At 47.9% G+C, this 20,480-nt stretch overlaps 1 protein-coding gene across 1 annotated transcript; it reads right to left on the bottom strand.

Annotated features, from left to right (window-relative positions):
• Nucleotides 1-8,061: 8,061 nt before the first annotated feature.
• On the bottom strand, nt 8,062-9,333 carry Fbll1 (fibrillarin like 1). The gene has a single exon (XM_052758581.1). The coding sequence runs from the start codon at nt 9,129-9,131 to the stop codon at nt 8,166-8,168; it is 966 nt and encodes a 321-aa protein (XP_052614541.1). The 5' UTR covers nt 9,132-9,333; the 3' UTR covers nt 8,062-8,165.
• Nucleotides 9,334-20,480: the final 11,147 nt, after the last annotated feature.

The raw sequence follows: 20,480 nt of genomic DNA, 5'->3' as shown, positions 1-20,480 counted from the left end.
ACAATTTCATCTTTGAGCCTCTTCTAACTCTACCACCTTCCCCTGTTTAGATTAATTTCCGATCTTCCAGAAGACCACCAAGTTAACCTAGTCCCTGTGAAACATTTTCAAAGTGCAGATTTCATTTCAGGGACACTGATAGGAAAGCCATCTGTGCTTGACAAAATAAGGTATTTTGTCAGGTTATGTGCATGCATAACCTTACTTAAAGAACTTGCTGTGACGAAACACCATGGCCAAAAGCAAGTTGGGGAGGAAAGGGTGTATTTTGCTTAAACTTTCATGTCATTTTTTATCATGGAAAGAAGTCTGGGTAGGAACCTGGAGGCAGAAGATGATACAGAGACCATGGAGGAGTGCTAACTGGCTCTCACAACCTGTTTTAGCACCCTCACCCAGCTTAGGGATGGTACCAACCACGGGGGGGGGGGGGGGGGGGCGGCTCTCAATTGCTACTTAAGAAAATGCCCCACAGACCTGTGTACCTACAGCCAACACTCCCCCTCCCCCACGCTCACAGTTTTCTTTAATTTTTCGGTACGGGGCTTTCTGTGTAGCCATGGCTGTCCTGGAACTATAGACCAGGCTGGCAAGCTCAGAGATCTGCCTACCAAGTGCTGTGATTAAGGACATGCACCACCATGCTTGGCTAGCCCCTTTTTTATGGGGACAATTTTTTCAATTGAGGTTTCCTCTTAAATGACTAGCTTGTGTCAAGTTGACATAAAACTGTCCAGGACAATGACATAAATGGATGCTCACAGAGAACAATGGAGGCGGCTGGAGCTCCTTATCCCTTAGATTGCTCATGAATTTGAGAACACACAGCAGGAATGAGGGCTTTAGATTAAAACGCACAAAACGGCATAGATGTTAAAATATACAAAATAGGCTATTCTCACACAGATGGAGTTGGCATGTGGAGAAAAGTGGAAGCCAGTGTGCAGTTACACCCAAGGGAGTGACTACATCATGTTGGTCCCGAATGAGATGGAAGTGAGGCCAGGGAAGTGAGGCCAGAGCAGAACAGCAGCAGGTCTGCAGCTGGTCCTCCAACCATCCTCTGCACCGCTTAAGATAGTTCGCAGCAGCCGGGCGGTGGACGCGCACGCCTTTAATCCCAGCACTCGGAGGCAGAGGCAGGTGGATCTCTGTGAGTTCCAGGCCAGCCTGGTCTACAGAGCGAGTTCCAGGACAGGCACCAAAACTACACAGAGAAACCCTGCCTCGAAAAACAAAAATAGTTCCCAGCAACATGTCCCAAGACTGGATATGAGAAAGCAAGATGTGCCTAAATTCTGCGATCCCTCCCACTGGGTGAGAGCTCCTGGGCCATATCTGCTTCCTAATGTTAAAATAAAAAGCTATCCAAACTATGGCCTGTAGTAGCCAGCCTCTTCTCTTTGTCTCCTGGCAGTAACCTGGAGCTTGGCAGCTCGCCTAGCTATACTCATGTGACCTGCTGTCAATCTTGAAAAATTCAGTACTTTACTGACTTCAAACATACATGCAGTGTATTTTGATCATATCCACCCACCCCACACTTCTCCCCCAACTCCAGTTATCCACCCTCTCTTGCTGTCTGTCTTGATGTGAATTCTATACTACTGCTTCACCTCAAGTTTTCTTCCTGCTTGGCAATCTGGGGCTTTACTTCATTCTTGAGTAAGGTCAGAACCTGGGAAGTCCCAGTCTAGACCCCAACCACCAAGAAGAGCAACATTGGGGCTGGAATGTTCTCTTGCTTGGAGCTATAAAACACCAGGTGTGTCTGTGAACCTGTGTTCATTGTGTAGCAATCCATCAAGGTCAGTGTTGGGGTTGCAGCATTTAAAACCTTTCATTGAAAATCGTACTTTTAAAATTCAAGTAGCAGGGTGGAGTGTGGGAGAACTTTCTAGCATGGTTTCCACAGGGTCTGCTCCAAGCTGGACTAGACAGAACTGGCTACGTTTCAGAGTCAGCCACTCCACCAAGAGCCACAGAGGAACCAGCCCAGGCATTCGCATGTGCCAAGCAGCAGAGGCAGTGAGGCTGGGGGCGGTGCTCGAAGGGTCTCACAAGGTGACGGTGCACCAGAGAGACCAGAACAATGAAGCCTCTGCACATGGCCCTGACCAGCACTGTGGTGACCCTAGACGTGACATCTCCCTTGCCTGTGTGTCATGAAAGAAACCACAGTCCATAAAATTGGTACTTTCTTCTCCAATCCTGAGCTCATCCAGAACTCTGGTGAGTGTGTTTGGATACCTCCATATATTCATATGCATGATGCACTCTCTATGTCTCCGGTATGAAGTGCAGCTTTTACTTGAATTTTCTTTTTTTTTTTTTTTGTTTGTTTGTTTTTGTTTTTCAACACAGGATTTCTCTGTGTAGTTTTGGTGCTTGTCTTGGATCTTGCTCTGTAGACCAGGCTGGCCTCGAACTCACAGAGATCCACCTGGCTCTGCCTCCTGAGTGCTGGGATTAAAGGCGTGCACCACCACTGCCCGGCTATTTTATTTTCAAGACAGAATTTCTCTATAGTCCTGATGGTCCTGGAACTCACTCTGTACACCAGGCTGACCTGGAACTCTAGACCAGTCCTGCCTCTGCTTCCCCAGTGCTGGGATTAAAGGTATACGCTACCACCCAGCTTTCTGGGAGAGCTCTGCTTCTCATCTGTCTTGTTGATCCCATCTGTGGACAGTAAGGTGAAGAGGAAGGGACCCTAAGCATGCACTCAGTTCCTAAGTGGACTTGGTCTCCTCAGTCAGTTCTCAGTGCAGTAAGGATGTCATTTTAGCTTAACGTTCTTGCCCATTTTTTTTTAAGATTTATTTATTTATTATGCATAGTGTTCTGTCTGCATGTATCACTCACTGCCCGCCAGAAGACGGCACCAGATCTCATAGATGGTTGTGAGCCACCATGGGGTTGCTGGGAACTGAACTCAGGAAGGACCTCAGCCAGTGTTCTTAAGCTCTGAGCCATCTCTCCAGCCCTCTTGCCCTTTTCTAGCATTATACACTAAAATGTATTCCTCCAAATTTGTAAATTGAAGGCCGAGTTCCCAATGAGAAAGAACCTCAAGGAGGCAATAACAAATCAAGGAAGTCATGAGGGCAGGGCTCTAATCCTGTAGGAAGAGGAAGAAATACCAAAAAGCTCTCTTTCTGTGAGAAACAGGAAGAAGGCGGCCCATTCTTAGTAGAGTAGAACCCTTCCCAGAAGCCGAATTTGACACCCGATGCACCTGGACTTGTAGCCTGCAGAACTGATAAAATCGGGACCTATTGTTATGCCACCAGGTCTGTGTGGTATTTCAGACAAAACTTATATTCATGTTGCTATGATTAAAAACGCCGTGACCAAAAGTGACTACATGGAAGAGTTTATTTTGGCTAACAGTTCCAGAGGGAAAGTCCATAATGCTGGGACAGGGCAGGGTGGAGGGAGGGAGAGGCATGGCAGACAGCTGGAGCAGGGAGCCGAGAGATCACATCTTCAACCACAAACACCAAGAGATAATGAACTCTATGTGGGGTGAGGCTATGAACTCTTAAAGCCTGTTCCCAGTGATGAACTTCCTCCAACCATCCCCCCCAAACAGTGCCACCAACTGGGGACCAAGCATTCAAATACTAGGGGTGCATTCTCATTCAAACCACCACAAATCTCATGCCCAAACCAAAGGTCAGGCAGCTTGTCAGAAATATCGACCCATCCTAACAAATCTCTCCCTTGGTGTTAAGGAGAGATTAGCTTCACTGCACCTAATTGTCTTAAAAATGACCAGTTTGAGAGGAGGTGAGGGATGGCTCAGTGATTAAATTTGTCCTGCTCTTATAAGGGATTCTAGCTCAATTCCCAGCATCCTCGGCAGGCATCTCCCAACCTCCTGTAACCCCAGCTCCAGAGGAATCCAGCTCCTCTGGCTTCTGTGAGCATCTGAATTCGTGTGCACATAGCTGTACATAGAAACACACATACAAACAAGTTTTGTTTTTTTGTTTTTTTTTTTTTTAAACTAGTATGGTTTCTCACCTCTTTTTATTTATTTTTTTTTAATATTTATTTATTATGTATACAGTGTTCTGCCTGTATGCCAGAAGAGGGCACCAGATCTCATTATAAATGGTTGTGAGTCACCATGTGGGTGCTGGGAATTGAACTCATGACCTCTGGAAGAGCAGCCAGTGCTCTTAACCTCTAAGCCATCTCTCCAGCCCCTGTTTTTGTTTGTTTTGAGACAGGGTTTCTCTGTGTAGTTTTGGAGCCTGTCCTGGATCTCGCTCTGTAGACCAGGCTGGCCTCGAACTCACAGAGACCCTCCTGGCTCTGCCTCCCAAGTGCTGGGATTAAAGGCATGCGCCATCACCACCTGGCTTACACACAAGTTTCTAAATCTTAAAAATCACTGGGTTTGGAAATCACATAGCCTGGTGAAACATAAGTTTTCCTCTAGCTCTTCTGTGTGGGTTATGATGACAGTGACCTGGGCTGTATTTTGTTGTTGTTGTTGTTGTTTTTGAGACAGGGTTTCTCTGTGTAGCTTTGTGCCTTTCCTGGAACTCACTCTGTAGTCCAGGCTGGCCTCGAACTCACAGAGATCTGCCTGTCTCTGCCTCCCAAGTGCTGGGATTAAAGGCGTGTGTCACCACCGCCCAGCGACTCGGGGTCTCTTTTGCAGAAAGTATGAACTCTTCACCTGGCCTTGCAGATGTCCAGTGGGGACTGGGACTGGCTGTTTTCATATTCTGTCTGTCCTCTGCTGCCTTAGGCTTTGTGTTACAGTCTGCTCAGGTCTGCATGTGGATACGTTGATCATTTGGGAAACCTTACATTGGCATAGACTTACCTTGTATCTCCGCCCCTTCCCTGCCTCCTCTTTCTCTTCCCTCATCTTTCTCCCTATCCCCACCTCTATCAAAGCTAAATACACCCACAGTACTAAGACTCAGCACCAGACCACAAGAGTGAGAGGAGGTGGCATCCAAGCTCCTGGGAGATCCCTGCCCATTCCCAGTGAGTAATGAATGGTTCCCCTTTCCTGCCCATGTCTCCCTATTACTCCTACCCTGTATCTGAAACTCTCCAGCCCTTAGGAAGGATTCATTTGTGAGCAGAATCTCCCCCATTCTTCGGCCACCAAATAAAGCCTTTCTTTATCCCCGACATTCATTTCTTTGATGCTGGTTGTTCCATGAGATGAGCATCCAGGCCTGGGCCCTGTGACATGAGGTATTTTGTCACCACAGCTTGAGTAGACAAATACACCAAGGTCCCAAATACAACCTTTCTGGGAAACCAGGCAGATGGCTGCTGTGCTGTGTGTCTCTGAGTAAATCTGGTACCCAGTATCTCTGTTACCTCTAGGATACTTCAGGGTTGCCTCCCACTGGAGTCAGTCTCATCTTTTCCATGTCCTGCTCCCAAACCAGACTCCAGCCTCCCTGCGGCCCTCTGTCCTTACTCCTGCACGTCTCTCAGTTCTTACGATGCCCTTCCCTTGACCCACAGTCCATCTGAAATTTGTTGGGATTGCTTTCTTTTCTTTTTAGAGACAGTGTCTCCCTATGTTGCCCGAGCTGACCTTGAACTCCTAGATTCAAGTGATTCTCCTGCCTCAGCTTCCAGAATAACAGGCTACCGGAACAAGCCACCATATCTGGATTCAGAGGGGTTCTTTAGAAGATGGTTGTCATACCGCTTCTTCCTTAAAGGGCTCCATCTCTAGCATCTTCAGATGTAGCCCATGTAAAGGTTTTTCTGGAGTAGGGGAGAGGCCACTTCGAGGTCAACAGCTGAGTTCCCTGCTCTATGCTCTCTTCTCAATCAAGAGCTTATTATCCAGGCGGGGCTGGCTCTGAGGAAGGCAGGGCCCAGCAGCTGCTTTCTCTCCTTCCATCTCCCTGTGTTCCCTGAGATTCCATTTCCAGCCTCCGCACCTCACCCCAGTTACTCATTCATTGAGGTGAGATTGGAGAGGGGGCTTTGTGAAGCAACAGGACCAGCACAGGCATTAGTGAAAATGACATCGATTTTGAAGTCAAGCCTGGTGGGGTTTCATTTCTGGCCAGGAACCTTTGTGGGGTGGGGTAGGAGATGTCTTGAGCGAGACCTCTCACCTGGAGTTTCAGCTCTCTCAGCCATAAAGGAGGGGACTAGCCCTATGACTGTCCCTGGGCTTTGGTGTAGGGGTGGGGATGTGACACCTTTTTGTTGTTGAAGGAGGTATGCATTGGAGCAGAGCAGACCAAGCCAGGTCTCTTCCTGAGCACATATTTAAGTGTCTTTTTAAAATTACGTGTTTTTTTTTTTTTTTTTTTTTGGTTTTTCGAGACAGGGTTTCTCTGTGTAGCTTTGCGCCTGTCCTGGAACTCACTTGGTAGCCCAGGCTGGCCTCGAACTCACAGAGATCCGCCTGGCTCTGCCTCCCGAGTGCTGGGATTAAAGGCGTGCGCCACCACCGCCCGGCTAAAATTACGTTTTAAACTTCATTGTATTTGTGTGTGTGTGTATGTGTGTGTGCATGTGTGCATATGTGCTATGCACACATGTGGAGGTCAGAGGGCAATCTGGGGGAGTTGGTCCCTTTACCTGCTGAGCCATCTTGCCAGCCCCACCCTGAACACATCATTAAGAAGTCAAACCCTCTATCCAAATGATGCTTCCCAAATACACGTTGATGACCCTGACTGTTGGCAGTGGGGCTTGGGGAGTGAATGGGAGCGTTTGAGGTCAGCTTGGGGCTTGGGGGAGGAGGTACTAGGCTTTGGGACATCCTCAACTCTGCCATGGCGAGTTCTCCTGCTCCTTTGTATTTATTTTTATTTTTGACGAATCTTACCATGTAGTCCAGATTAGTCCTAAACTCCGCCTTTCTGCTTTGGCCTCCCAGGGCTAGGATGGGTTAATTCTGAGAGCCAGAATCCAGTGTACTGAGCCCAGAATTCCCTTCTGAGAGGAGCAGTCCCTGGAAGTGTCTTTGCTGGCTGTTCTGTAGACCCTTGGTGATGTCCCCTGGAGTATTTCAGAACCAGCGCCTCATCTGTTTCCCTGCCTTCTTTTGCCACTGTGAAACCTTAGAAAGGGATAACCCAAGGAGATGGGGAGCGGACACAGTGAGGCTTCAGAGCCCTGCTTTGTGTGTGCTGGTGGAAAGGGGCAGAGCCAAGACAGCCCAGTGGGGGCCAAAAAGTGGCACTGAGACTCCCCTGTGGCCTGTGTTAAGTCTGGGCAACTGGTATTTGCCTTTGAAAGCCCCATTGCGTCACAGGGAACGTGGGATGGTAACAAAGCCTACGAAGCTGGAGGGATGAGGAAATGTGACAGGGACTGAGAAAAAAGTGAAAAAATGTATGGCTAGAATTCTGTCTGAGTTGGGTGTCATGGTACACTTCTGGAATCCCCACTTACTCAGGAAGTAGCAGAGGCAGGAGGATTGAAGCGCAAGCTCAGCCAGGACTACAAAGGAAGATTGTGTTTCCGAAAACAAAACACAGCCGGGCCCTTTAATCCCAGCACTCAGGAGGCAGAGGTGGGTGGGTCTTTGAGTTCGAGACCAGCCTGGTCTACACAAAGTGAGTTCCAGGACAGCCAGGGCTACAGAGAGAAATTCTGTCTCGAAAAGAAAAGGAGAGAGAGAGAGAGAGAGAGAGAGAGAGAGAGAGAGAGAGAGAGAGAGAGAGAGAGAGAGAGAGAGAGAACAGAAAAGAGTCTGGCTTTGAGTCAGACATGTTGAATGAATAGGTGAGCATCCAATACCCTTCCCTGGAATCAGCCTTGGTCATGTGACCTGAGCAGTAGAAACAGACAGTACCTCCTCATTTCCCCAGGAAATATTTCAAAGATCATCAGCAACCTCAGGCTCTCTTACTCCTGTTCCTGTGATTAGAAGATGCATGTGTGAAAGTGGGGCCCGGAGGAGCCAAGGCCTGGGGTTATTAGAATAGACACCACTCCCCAGCTGTTCCTTGAAAGGGCCCTGTACCATCGATTTTAAGTGCACCAAGACTGGAGAGTGAATTGGTGCAGGGGCAAAACCCAGCCTGGCCTCACAGTAGTACACTTGGGAATTGTTTGCTTCATTTAATAGAAAAGCAACACAATAGGACAGGCACAAAGATACAACACAGTCTCGTGGCAGTGCAGGGCACCTTCCCTGGCGTCGGCGGCTACTACTTGCTGCTGCTCTTGGGAGGGGGCCGGTAGACCCCGATGACCACAGCGTGGTCCCTCTCGTAGGGCTCCAGCGTTAGCTGCTCCTGAGGTTTCAAGTTCTCCTGTTGCAGCTTCCTCACCTCGGAAGCAAACACAGCTTCCGCAGACGCTGTGGAGTCGATGCAGTTGGCCTTGATGGAAATGAGAAAGTGGCCTCCGTTGCGCAGAAAGGTGTGGGCGTTCAGCGCCACGATGCGGGACTGGTCTGGCTGGGCTACGTCGGCGAAGATCACATCCACCATTCCGATGAGCATGCGGTACTTGAGCGGGTGCCGGGCATCTTCCAGTACCGGGATGATGTTGGTGCGTTTCTTGGCTACGTTGACCAGATCGCGGCCAGCGCGGTGGGAAAACTCAACCGCATAGACCAGGCCGTCGGGGCCGATGATGTCGGAGACGTGAGAAACCGTGGTTCCCGAGGCGGCGCCCAGGTACAACACTTTGGACTTGGGCTTGATGTGAATCTGGTCCACGCCGCCCAGGATGGCGGCGGCCAATTTGGAGCGGAAGGGGTTCCACGTGCGGTACTCCTGCTTCTCGCCGTTCTCCACCACCGTGACGCGCTTCTCCCCGTACACCGAGACGCCCGGCACCATGTTCAGGGTGACCAGCGCGTCCTCGGCACCGCGGTAGATGAACACGCCCTCGTGCCGATGCGGCTCCACCGACACGGTGATGCCCTTCCTGCGGCGGCTCTTGTTCCTGGCCGGGCCGCCGCGCCGCTGCCCGCCTCCGCCGCGGTCCCTGCTGTCGCCGCCGCCCCCGCCCCCGCCGCCGCCGCGCCCCCGGCCCCGGCCGCCGCCGCTGAAGCCGCGCGTGCGCGCCCCGAAGCCTCCTTTGCCCCCCGAGCCCGCGTCACCTCCTTTGCCGCCTCCCTTGCCGCCACCCCAGCCCCAGCCGCCGCGGCCGCCCGCCGGCTTCATGGCCCAGGCAGTTCTGGGGAACTGCCGCGGTGGTCGGGGATCGCCGGGGACCCTAGGCGGTGGCTGCGGAGGGGGGACAAGTTGGTGGCGGCGGCTGCCCTCAGGATTAGCGGCAGCTGGATGCAGGGGTCCGCGGTGCGCGCATCCCGGGATCCACGCTTTGACGCGGTGGCTTGCGTGATTGCATCACAGCCGTTTTGTCGACCCTGTAGCTCCGGAAGCCCCCCTGCTCCACCTGCGCGCAGACGCAGCCTGCTCACTTGTAACCCTTGCCTTCTCTCTCCGCCCGAGCTCTCTGCTTCCCCGGGGACTCTGGGTTCTTCTCCCGGACCCCACCAGTGGCCGGAGTCTCTGTGGCAGGAGATGGGAAGCACGCATCTGCCCAGTCCTTGGGCTTGCCCGCCCGGGTAGCCGCAGGAAACTTACCTGGCTCTGAGGATTTGTTTGAATGGGAACAGGTTTCTTGAAATGGTTTGAACCTTGTTATCCCATCTGTAAAATAGAACCCACCTGTGTGGTTCCTCATCCGCGTACCCGTGCAGCAGTCTTGGCGCTCTACAGGCTTAGCTTGTTTCGAATTTTATATTTCTCTGATTAGCCTTTTTAATTGGGATATAGTGTACATTCAATAAAGTGCATTAGCTTTTGCTCTCTTTCAAATAAAAGCATCGCTCTTGAAAGTCTGCCTTCTGAGATGACATGGATCTCCAAATTGGTAATATATTCTGACAAGGCATTTAAACAAAACACTTGTATTCTGACATAATTATTTCTCTTTGAACAATATCCCAGAGACATGATTCTTGAAAGACACAATGACAATTGGGCACACAGAATGAAAGAGATGACGTTGGCTTTTGTGGTCACTGTGGAAGCCCTGAAGGAGGCGAGGAGAGGACCAACCCAAGAGATAATTAGAAGACAGAGTTCATAGGAATTGTTGATACATTGGCTATGGGAAATCAGAAGGGGAGAATTTCCTGATTATTATTAATTATTGTTGTGCTGTGTGTCTGATCTGAGGCCTTTGAATGCTGAGCAAGAGCTTTCCCTGAGCCACACCTCCAACCTGAGAAAAAATTCTATCCTGAGATTGCCAAAGCATCATTCCTTCCTTGGTGCCTCAGTGCCCGCAAGCCCAAGCTTCCATCGATCCCTGCTTAGTTTTGCTCTGTCAACTGTGCTAAATTTCGTGTGCAAGAAAGTGAATGTTCAGTGTGAATGGGGACACACAGGCCTGTACCTAAACCCTATAACACTTCAGCGCGAAAGGAATGGCATGTTTACCCTTGAATTTTCATCTTGGCTTCAAAACCCACTCTTTCAATCAAACCTTGAGCAAAGAGAGGAACCGACGGGCAGCACCAAGGACAGACAACAGACGCTGCGGCACAGGCTTTAGCGTCCGGTCAGCACCAGGGACAGCGACCGCCAGGCAAGGCCCTTCTCACCACTTTTGGTGGCTTTGGGGGCTCCCCTAAGATGGACTGCCGTGTAGATGATGTAAACACCCGTCTGACCTCCCTGTTGGTGGAGTTAAATGTCAGTCCCAGAGAAGCGGAGTGCATCTGAGGATCAGAACATGAGCCAGGGAGAGGGTGTTGAATCTCCAGATGTGCGCAGGTTAAAGCTTGTCCTTCATCCCATTCTCTCCTCTCCTGTCTCGCATCCACAGACAGCAACGGCAGGGCTGCTTCACTCTGAGGATTATAAGGCCTCCTTGATGGAGGCTACGAGTCTGCCTTAGGATGCAGACAAGGTGTCAGAGGGAGAAATGCGATATTTCTGGGGTACCTGGTTCATGGAAAACACTCTTATCACAAATTGAAGAGTGTTCTCCAAAATGAGCTATATTTGCTGGTTTGGTTGTGTTTCCTCCAATCAGACCTTGTGATAATAAATTTTTGTGTCTACTTGACTTGGCCATGGTGTGCCCAGGTACTCCAGTAATACTAGTCAAATATTACTCTGGGTGTTTCTGGGCAGTTTCTGGATGAGATTAACATTAAAATTGGTTGAATTGGTTGACTAAAACAGTTGTCCTGCATTGTGTGTGTGAGTTTCATTTAATCAGTTGAAGGCCTGAATAAATTAAAGGCTGATTCTTCCCAAAGAAGAGAGACTTATGCTACCCAGTATCCTTTCACCTGACACATCAGTTCTTTTTATCCAACAACGTTTGAAGAAGAATGTTAGTCTTGAAGATTTAGGATTTGCCAGAGCCCATAATTGCATGAAAAATAAATTCATGCATGTTCGTGTGTGTGCATCTCTCTCTCTCTCTCTCTCTCTCTCTCTCTGTGTGTGTGTGTGTGTGTGTGTGTGTGTGTGTGCCATCATTTCTCTACAAATTCTGTTTTTCTGGAAAATTTATAGACTCTGAGTGGAAGACCTGGGTCCACATGGTCCAGATGGAGGTGACGCCATGAAGCGTATACAGAGCTAGGAGAAAGAAGACAGGACAACTGGGAAGGACATGTTAACAAGCAGATAAACACTGTGGGTGACTGAGGTGCATTTGGTCCTCTTATGAATGGCGTGGGGAAGCATCCAGAGAAATGACGTGCTATTGGCTGTGGGGCTGGGAGATTAATCCACTGTTTGCCCTTTCTCTATCACCAGGAATGGGTTTGGGGCATTATTTCCCACGCTTCAGGTTGCTCTCATTGTGCTTCAGCAAGCTCCATGGTGATGCAGTGACCCTGAGGCATGTGAGGTGAGGGGCTGCCTTCATTATGGTGGTTAATCGCCCCTCACTGAGCTGAAATCAGAGGACCCAAGAATCTAGAGTACAGCATTAACAGTGCCTGCCAGTACTTGACCAAAACAACTTATATGCAACTAGTAATTTTAAAAACATCATGAGGGCTGGTGAGATGGTTTAGTGGGTAAAGACTCTTGCCACCAAACCTGCCTGCCTTTGATCCCAGGGAGCCACATGGAAGGAGAGAACAAGTCACTTTGATCAGCACATTCATGTCTTCTTAGGGTGTGGGTCTGTCTGTGTATGCTTGTGTTCATTTGTGTGGACGCTGGTGGAGGCCAAGGCCAACAGGACATGATGTTCCTCAGGCACTGTCCACCTTGTTTTGTCTAGAACTCACTGCTTGGGTTAGGCTGGCTGGCTAGTCAGCCCTGGGTGTCTACTTGTCTTTCTTCAGGCATGGGATTCCAAGTGTGCACCTCCACACCTGGCTCTTTGACATGGGCCTGGGGATTGCACTTGGGTCCTAATGCTCATATGGCAAGCCTTCGCGTCTTCTATTCTGATGGTTTGCATGTCTGTTTTGTTACCATGGCTCTGTAATATAATTTGAATTTGGGTTTTGCATATACCCCCAGCATTGCTTCTTCTGCTGAGGACTGCTTTTTCTTTTTTTTTCTTTTCTTTTCTTTTTTTTTGGGGGGGGGTTTTGGTTTTTGTTTTTTTGCAGACAGGGTTTATCTTTTAGAGCCTCGCAAAAGATAAACTCTGTCTGTAGACCAAAACTCACTCTGTAGACCAAGCTGGCCTCGAACTCACAGAGATCCACCTGGAGGACTGCTTTTGATATTCGGAGACTTGTCTTTTTCTTTGCACTAATTTTAGAATTTTTTTTAAGTTCTGTGAAGAACATCATTGGGATTTTGGTGAGGATTGCATTGACTCTGTAGATTATTTGCACAATACTAATACCACGTTCACTATACTAACTCTCCTGATTCATGAGCATGGGAGATCTTTCCACCATCCAGCATCACCTCCAACTTCTCTCTCCAGTGTCTTAAAGGTGTAATTGTAGAGATTGTCCACCATGTTGATTAGCTTATCCTAGGGAATTTTTGTTTGTTTTGTTTTTGTTTTTTTGAGGCAGGGGTTTCTCTGTGTCCTGGCTGTCCTGGAGCTCGCTCTGTAGACTAAGGCTGGCCTTGAACCCACAGACATCTGCCTGCCTCTGCCTCGCAAGTTCTGGGATTAAAGGTGTGTGCCACCACCAACAGACTATCCTAGAGTTTTTTTTTTAAAGCTGTTTTATATGTTTTAAAAATTCACATATATTATTTATGCACAATTATATAACAATTGGTTTCACTTATCAGTTATACATGTATAAATATATATAATTATATAATTACATGAAATTCTTTCTCTCTATATGTGTATATGTATATGGTTTCTCTATGTAGCCTTGGCTGTCCTGGAACTTGCTCTGTAGACCAGGCTGGCCTGGAAGTCAGAGATCTGCCTGATTCTGTCTCCTGAGTGCTGGGACTAAAGGCGTGTGCACTATGCCTGGCTATACTATACTTTTTATCTTCACCCCCTCCTATGATCCTCTCTTGCCCCCCCCCCAATATGGCTAATCCTCTTCCCAACTAGCACTCCCCCCCCACACTTCCACTTTCATGTCTTGTGTGTGTGTGACTCAATGCGTTTCATTCTGGTGTTTGCAGGTGCATGGGTAAGGGGTAATTTGCAGGCCCGTGGGCATTTCACCAATGGCTACATCACTGAAAAGATGTCCTCTGTCCATAGCTTGTACTGCCTCCCTCTCTGCGGTGAGGTGGTGAGGACAAGTTAGAGATGCCCTGCCCCCTTGCCCCTATCACCTCCTGCTGGTGAGAGAGCTGACCCCTTTACCAGCTGCAACACTTGGGAAAGTGAGCCCTGCACTTTGTCTGGGCAGCACAGCAGAGCTGACCCTGCTGGCAAGGGCACAGGTGAGCCAACCCTGAGAACATGAGCATGGGCCTAGCCTCACCCCTCACCTGCTGCCATATGGTGGCATGGGCTGGGGAGAGATGCCCTCCTACACCCATCAACACCTAAGGCAGGTAGGAGAGCTGACCCTGAGGTAACAAGAGTGGGAGGGCAGTCCCTGCCCACCATGGGCTGCAACACTCTGGAGAGCAGGCCCTGCACCTCACCAGGGCAGCACGATAGAGCCCACCCTGTCAGTGGAGGTGTGAGCCAGCCCTGGAGTAGTAAGCACGGGAGAGCTGCTCCTATTTCTTTTTTTGTTATTGTTGTTTGTTTTGTTATTTTATGTGTACTAGTGCTCTCTATCTGCATGTATGCCTTTATTCCAGAAGAGGGCACCAGATCTCATTAGGGGATAGTTGTGAGCCACCATGTGGTTGTTGAGAATCAAACTCAGGACCTCTGGAAGAGCAGCCAGTGCTCTTAAACACTGAGCCATCTCTCTAGACCCTGTCCCCATTTGCCCCCCCTTTTTTTCAAGACAGGGTTTCTTTGTGTAGTTTTGGTGCCTGTCCTGGATCTTGCTCTGTAGACCAGGCTGGCCTCAAACTCACAGGGATCCACCTGGCTCTGCCTCCCGAGTGCTGGGATTAAAGGCGTGAGCCACCACCTTGCAACCCTGTCCCCATTTCTTATCTGTACTTGTCGTGGCATGGGGGGGGAAGATGCCCTCCCCCCTGCCCATCAATGCCTGAGGCAGGTGGGAGAGCTGGCCCTGAGGTCCTAAGAGTGGGAGAGCAGCCTCTGCACCTTGCCTGGGCTACATGATAGAGCCAGCCCTGTTGGTCCAGGTGTGGGTGAGCCAGCCCCAAAGTTGTAGCATGGGAGAGCTGTCCCCATTACCCATCTGTCTTGTGATGGCATGGGTAGGGAGGAAAGATGCCTTCCCTCCTCCTTCCATCAATGCCTGAAGCAAGTGGGAGAACTGGCCCTGGGGTCATAAGAGCAGGAGGGCTGTCCCCACCCTCAGCAGCTACAGCACTCAGGAGAGTGGCCCCTGTACCTTGCCTGGACAATACAGTAGAGCTGGCCCTGATGGTACAGGTGGGGGAGAGCCGACCCTGAGGATGTGAAAGCAGGAGAACTGGCCCCACCCCTCCCTCCTTGCTACAAAGGTGACTTAGCCAGAGCAATGCTGGAGAGCTCACCCTGATGGTGAAGACCAGAGAACTGGCGGGTGGACCAACCCTGCAGCTGCCCAGGCCCAGAACCACGGTCATGAATTGGCCCATCCCAACATCCACCCCATTTATGATCTGCTGGAACACATGAAGGGGCCTGACCCACAGACCCAAAGTTGCAGGATCTCCACGATACAGCACAACAACGGGATATCCCAGAGGAGTCCCAATGAGGGTCCAGCATTGACAGTGTAGCCGAAACCAGAGGCCTTGAACCAGACTAATGACTCTTTGCAAGTAAAGACCTATGGACAAAGGAATTTAGTGCGTGACTCACTGTGTCACACTGGAGCTTCCATGATGAGATTTTTTAATTTTTCCTCTTTTTTTTTTTCCTTTTTTTCTCTTAAATTTTGTTTTGTTTTGTGGAGGGTTGCAGAGGCACAGGACAGATGCAAAGGGACAGGGAAATGAATAGGATCTGGATGCATCATGTGACAGACACATTGAATAAATGAAAAGAAAGTTTAAAAGATGTCCTCTGTCCCCTTCACAGGAGGATGTTGCTGGGCCCAGCCTTGTAAGTGCACCAGCCATGTCATATCTGGAAGGAAGCCAGCACCCCACAATGTGCCGCCCGTTCTCCAGCTCTCACATTCCTTCTGCCCTTTTGTTTCTCAGTGTTTCCTTAGCCTTTGAGGGGGCGATGTAGAGGTTCCACTTAGGGCTCAGCATTCAACAGTCACTTTTTCTCCACACTGTGATTGGCTCTATGAGTCTTTGCAGCAAGTGTCGCCCACTGCAAAAAGAAACTTCTCTGACCAGAGCCAACAGGAGTAATAAGAAATGGCAACAAACGTAACTATTTAGCAAGCAGTTTGAGGGGCACATTATGTCCATTTAGAAAACAACAGCAGTAGCTTCCCCTCTAAGGGCCTGTTCCCTCTCCAGCCATGGGTTTTTTTTTTTTTTTTTATCAGATTGACAGTACCAGATGGGGATTCTCTCCTATGGAGTGGGCATCAAATCCAACCAGAAAGCAGTAGTAGGTTACCCCATAAGAGGCCTGACACCGTTGCACCCGTGGGCACATTTTGACTCGTTGATAGATAGTGTTGTATACAGGGCTTTTCTGCATCCATTGAGATGATCATGTTTTCTATCCTTAAGTCTATTCATGTAGTGGAATACACTTATTGATTTGCATATGTTCAACCAACCTTGCATTCCTAGATCTGCCTGGCTCTGCCTCCCAAGTGCTGGGATTAAAGGTGTGTACCACTGCCGCCCGACTTTTTGTATTTTTTAAAACATTTTTTGGGTAAGACTTTATTTTTACAAGTGTGTTTGCCTGCATGCCATGTGCTTGCATTGCTCCAGAAGGCCAGAAGAGGGTGTCAGAGCTCCTGGGACTGGAGGGTTGTGAGTTGCTGTGTAAGTGCTGGGATTTGAACTCCTGTGTTCTGCAAGAGCAGCCAGTGCTATTAACTACTGAGCCATCTCCCCAGTCCTTTTGTTATAGTATTGAGACAGGGTCTTATATGTAGCCCTGGCTAGCTTGAGATTCCCTACGTAGACTAGGCTTGCTCTAAACTCAGAGATCTGCCTGCCTCTCCTACTCATGGGATTAAAGGCTTGTACCACCATACCTTTTTTTTTATGTCTATTTTTTTCTTATGTTTCTATCACCAAATCTAGTCTGCCACCTGATGCTGCTAATCAGTGTCTGTTGAAGTACTTTCACACACACTTAGATCCAGATTACATATTGACCAGCTAATGAAAATGAGGCTGGGGGGCTGGAGAGATGGCTCAGAGGTTAAGAGCACTGACTGTTCTTCCAGAGGACCTGAGTTCAATTCCCAGCAACCATATGATGGCTCACAACCATCTGTATTGAGATCTAGTGCCCTCTGCTGGTCAGCAGTCATACATGATGTATACATAATAAATAAGTCTTAAAAAAAAAAAAAGAAAAAAGAAAATGAGGCTCACAAAGATGTGACCTTGTAGTTCATCATGGAGAATTTATTAAAACGTTCATTCACTGGGCGTTCACAATGACCCTATGGACCATAGCTATGTGGCTGACAATGAATAGCTGTGGAACAGTTATAAATTTCTAGAAGTCTGATACACCCTCAAAATATCCAAGGCCAAGTTACCCACAGCTAAATGGAGAACAGCCAAGTTTTGAGAAGCACAGTGAGAAAACTTAATGTCCTTTTCCATCACCTGAATGAAAGTCAGACAAAACACAGTGTGTAATGTGAGACTATAAAAGATTTTTTTCTTTTTTTTTTTTTAGTTTTTCCGAGACAGGGTTTCTCTGCGTAGCTTTGCGCCTTTCCTGGATCTCGCTCAGTAGACCAGGCTGGCCTTGAACTCACAGAGATCCGCTTGGCTCTGCCTCCCGAGTGCTGGGATTAAAGGCGTGTGCCACCACCGCCCGGCTATAAAAGATATTTTTAAAAAGAGAAAAAAAAGATATTAAAGTTTGGTGAAAAAATTCCCATATTGGGCATTTGGCCCGTTTCTAGTTTATTGTGGATTAGGCAGCTGCAGTCTCGTGCTCTTGACTCTGTCCTCCTCAGTTAGGCTTATTCATTTGTTTGTACTGCTGTGATTACACCTGATGACAGCCATCTCCATATGTGTGAGAAGGTATTCTCACCTCGATTCACAGCTGCCTCGTGACTGAGAAGCATCTTTCCCTGTGCTTATTGGCAATGCATGTATCTTGTCTGGAAATGTTATTCTTCAAGCCCTTTCCTATTTTAATGGATTTATTTGCATCTTTTCAGAGTTATGTGCAATCTGGAAATATTCTCTATTCTCTCCCATTGCGTAGCTTGTTTTTTTCTTGATAGTATCTATTCCTTTGACCCACGGGATTTTAAACTTCAATGATATCTTTTTTCCTTTTGGCTTGGCATCATATTAAAAAAACATTCCCTAATCTAAAATTGCTGGAGACCTGCTTTGGTGGGTGTGGGGGGTGTTTCAGGTCCCAAAGATGATGTGTAGAATCGGGGGTGGGGGAGGGTGGGAGGGAGTTGGGAAGAGATGGAGGAGACCAACATGATCTGAGGGTGAATCAGTTTGGCTGCCAGCAGCTTTTAGTTAAGAAAAGGTTACACTGTTTTTTTGGTTTTTATTTTGTTTTGTGTTCTTCCAAGACAAGGTTCTCTTTGTAGCTCTGGCTGTCTGGAACTCGCTCTGTAGACCAGACTGACCTGGAACTCTGAGATCCTCCTGCCTCTGCCTCCTGAGTGCTGGGATTAACGGTGTGTTTTACTACTGCCCGGTGGTCCTGCATTTCTTTTGCTGAGTTTAGTGCTGCCCACCTAGTAATATAGCTTTTTCTGTTGTTCTATGTCAGAGACAGTAAGCCATCTTGATTTCCCTGGAATTTCTGTGTATTCCTTGAGGGCTATACATAAAACTGCATCTGGAAACAGATGATTTTTACCTTATTTCCAATCTGAGTGTCTTCTTTCCCTTGCCTAATTGTCCCAGTGTGTTTGGGTGCTTGTGGGAGCCCACAGAAGCTTCCTAGTGAGAATTTACTCAGGGTCAGAGAACCTGAGTTTGCTTTACCCAGCAGGGCTGCGTAAGGAGATGATTTGGTCATGGACGTATTTACCAGGTGTTTGGAAGGGTCTACACTTGGCTGTAAGGTGTGCTTTGGTTTTGCCAGGGAGAGGTCTTTTGCCCCTCCCTTTGGCATATTATAAAAAGCCCTTTTCAATTAAGGAAGAGGCTAGTGGGTATTGACTCAGGCCCTCCCAAAGCTACCTTGTGTTTCTGTCTTTCTTCTTGTTGGCTAGGTCTCTCTTTGTAGCTGCCGTTTCTTAATTCCTCTCTCCTCTGCCTAAGGTGGGAGGAGATTCCCACAGGTGCTATGTTGAAATAGATGTGTCAAAGACAAACATCTTTGCTGGACATGGTGGCACATGCCTATAATCCTATGCTTGAGAAGTGGAAGCAAGAGTATCAGGAGTTTAAGGTCATATCTGGCTAGACAGCGAGTTCAAGGCCAGCCTGGGCTATGTGAAACCCTGTTTCAAAAAGTCAAAAACAGACATAAAAAAACCCTCCTCCCAAAAAACCCACAAACCATTCAAAGGCGAGGAGGGAGTTCGAGCCTTTCTATTACTCTTGATCTAATGAGCTGCTCATGTGAGATTTCTCCCTCTACTTATTTCTAATGTATATGCCACTATAACTTTCTTTCATCTTAAATCACCCTCATATTCCTGAGGTAAAAATCCATGTGGTCACAGTGCCTACCTTTTCAGTTTGTTGCTATTCTGTTATTTTTTTTGTATACACACACACACACACACACACACAAACACACACACACACTGCAATATTCTATCTGAATGATTCCTAACCTCTCCCACTCTCATTGACCCCTCCCCGCTTTTCTTCCCAACTAGTCCCCTTCCTGCTTGTCCCTTTTGATCAACTGAGTTTAGGGTCACTTGTCTGAGCACGGGCAGCTTACTAGCAACCACACCACTACAGAGGGTGTCACCTCTGACCGCAGCTCATTAACTGCCAACGTTCCTCAGGGAGGGGTGGGGTCTCGGGAGCCCTTCTTCCCTCTGACAGAATGGAGATCTTGTGCAGGTTTCCAGAGTTGCTGTGTTCACGATTTCAGCAGCCATGCCATCATAGCCAGAAGACAGTGCTTCACAGCAACACCTCCCCATCCTAGACCCTTAAGTCTTAATGACCCTCCTCTGTGAAGCTCCCTGTGTGTATTTATGGTGGATGTTGACTCTTGTTTTGATGCTTTGGACTTTAGTATCAAGGTACTAGTGGGCTTCAGAACTGAGTTGTTAAGTAACCTGTCTGAAGTAAGTGCATGTGCATGTGTGCTGGGGATTGAACCCAGTGAGTTGTTCATGGTCAGTCAAGCATTATGCACTGAGCCATGTGTCCATGAGGCTAGTTCTTAAAGGTCGAGGAAGCCACCTGATCCAAATTCCTCTTGCAAAAAAACCCTGAGTTTTTTTGAGCACTAATTTAATCCTTTGTGTTATGTAGACCTACTGGGATATCTTATTTCTTGAGGCAGCATTGGTATTTTTTGTTTCTAGGCATTTGTTCATTTGTTCTAGAATGTCATTTTTATTTTTGTAAACACTTGTTTAAGTTATTTCTGAAAAGTGCCTGCTTTTTATTTGGTAATATCTCTACTTCCATTTCAGATTTTGGTAAATCTGAGCCTTCTCTCATTAGTTTAATCTTTTTTTAGGAAAACAACTTTTAGTTTCATTTTTCATGTTATATAGCTTATATTTCACCCATATCTCAATTCCATTTTAATTCCAACTTGTTAAACAGGCTATATTTGAGTGTGCATTTTACTTTATCTCAGGGTATCAATTTTCAGAAGTATAGTACACAGAACACCTGCTCCTCTATATGGTGGTGTCTCCCCACGTCCTTTGTCACTATTTTTTTTTTTTTTTC

This window comes from Peromyscus californicus, unplaced genomic scaffold, assembly GCF_007827085.1.
Source record: "Peromyscus californicus insignis strain IS unplaced genomic scaffold, ASM782708v3 Scaffold_3__1_contigs__length_106647218, whole genome shotgun sequence".
Lineage (NCBI taxonomy): Eukaryota > Metazoa > Chordata > Mammalia > Rodentia > Cricetidae > Peromyscus > Peromyscus californicus.
This window is presented reverse-complemented; position numbering and strand designations above follow the sequence as displayed.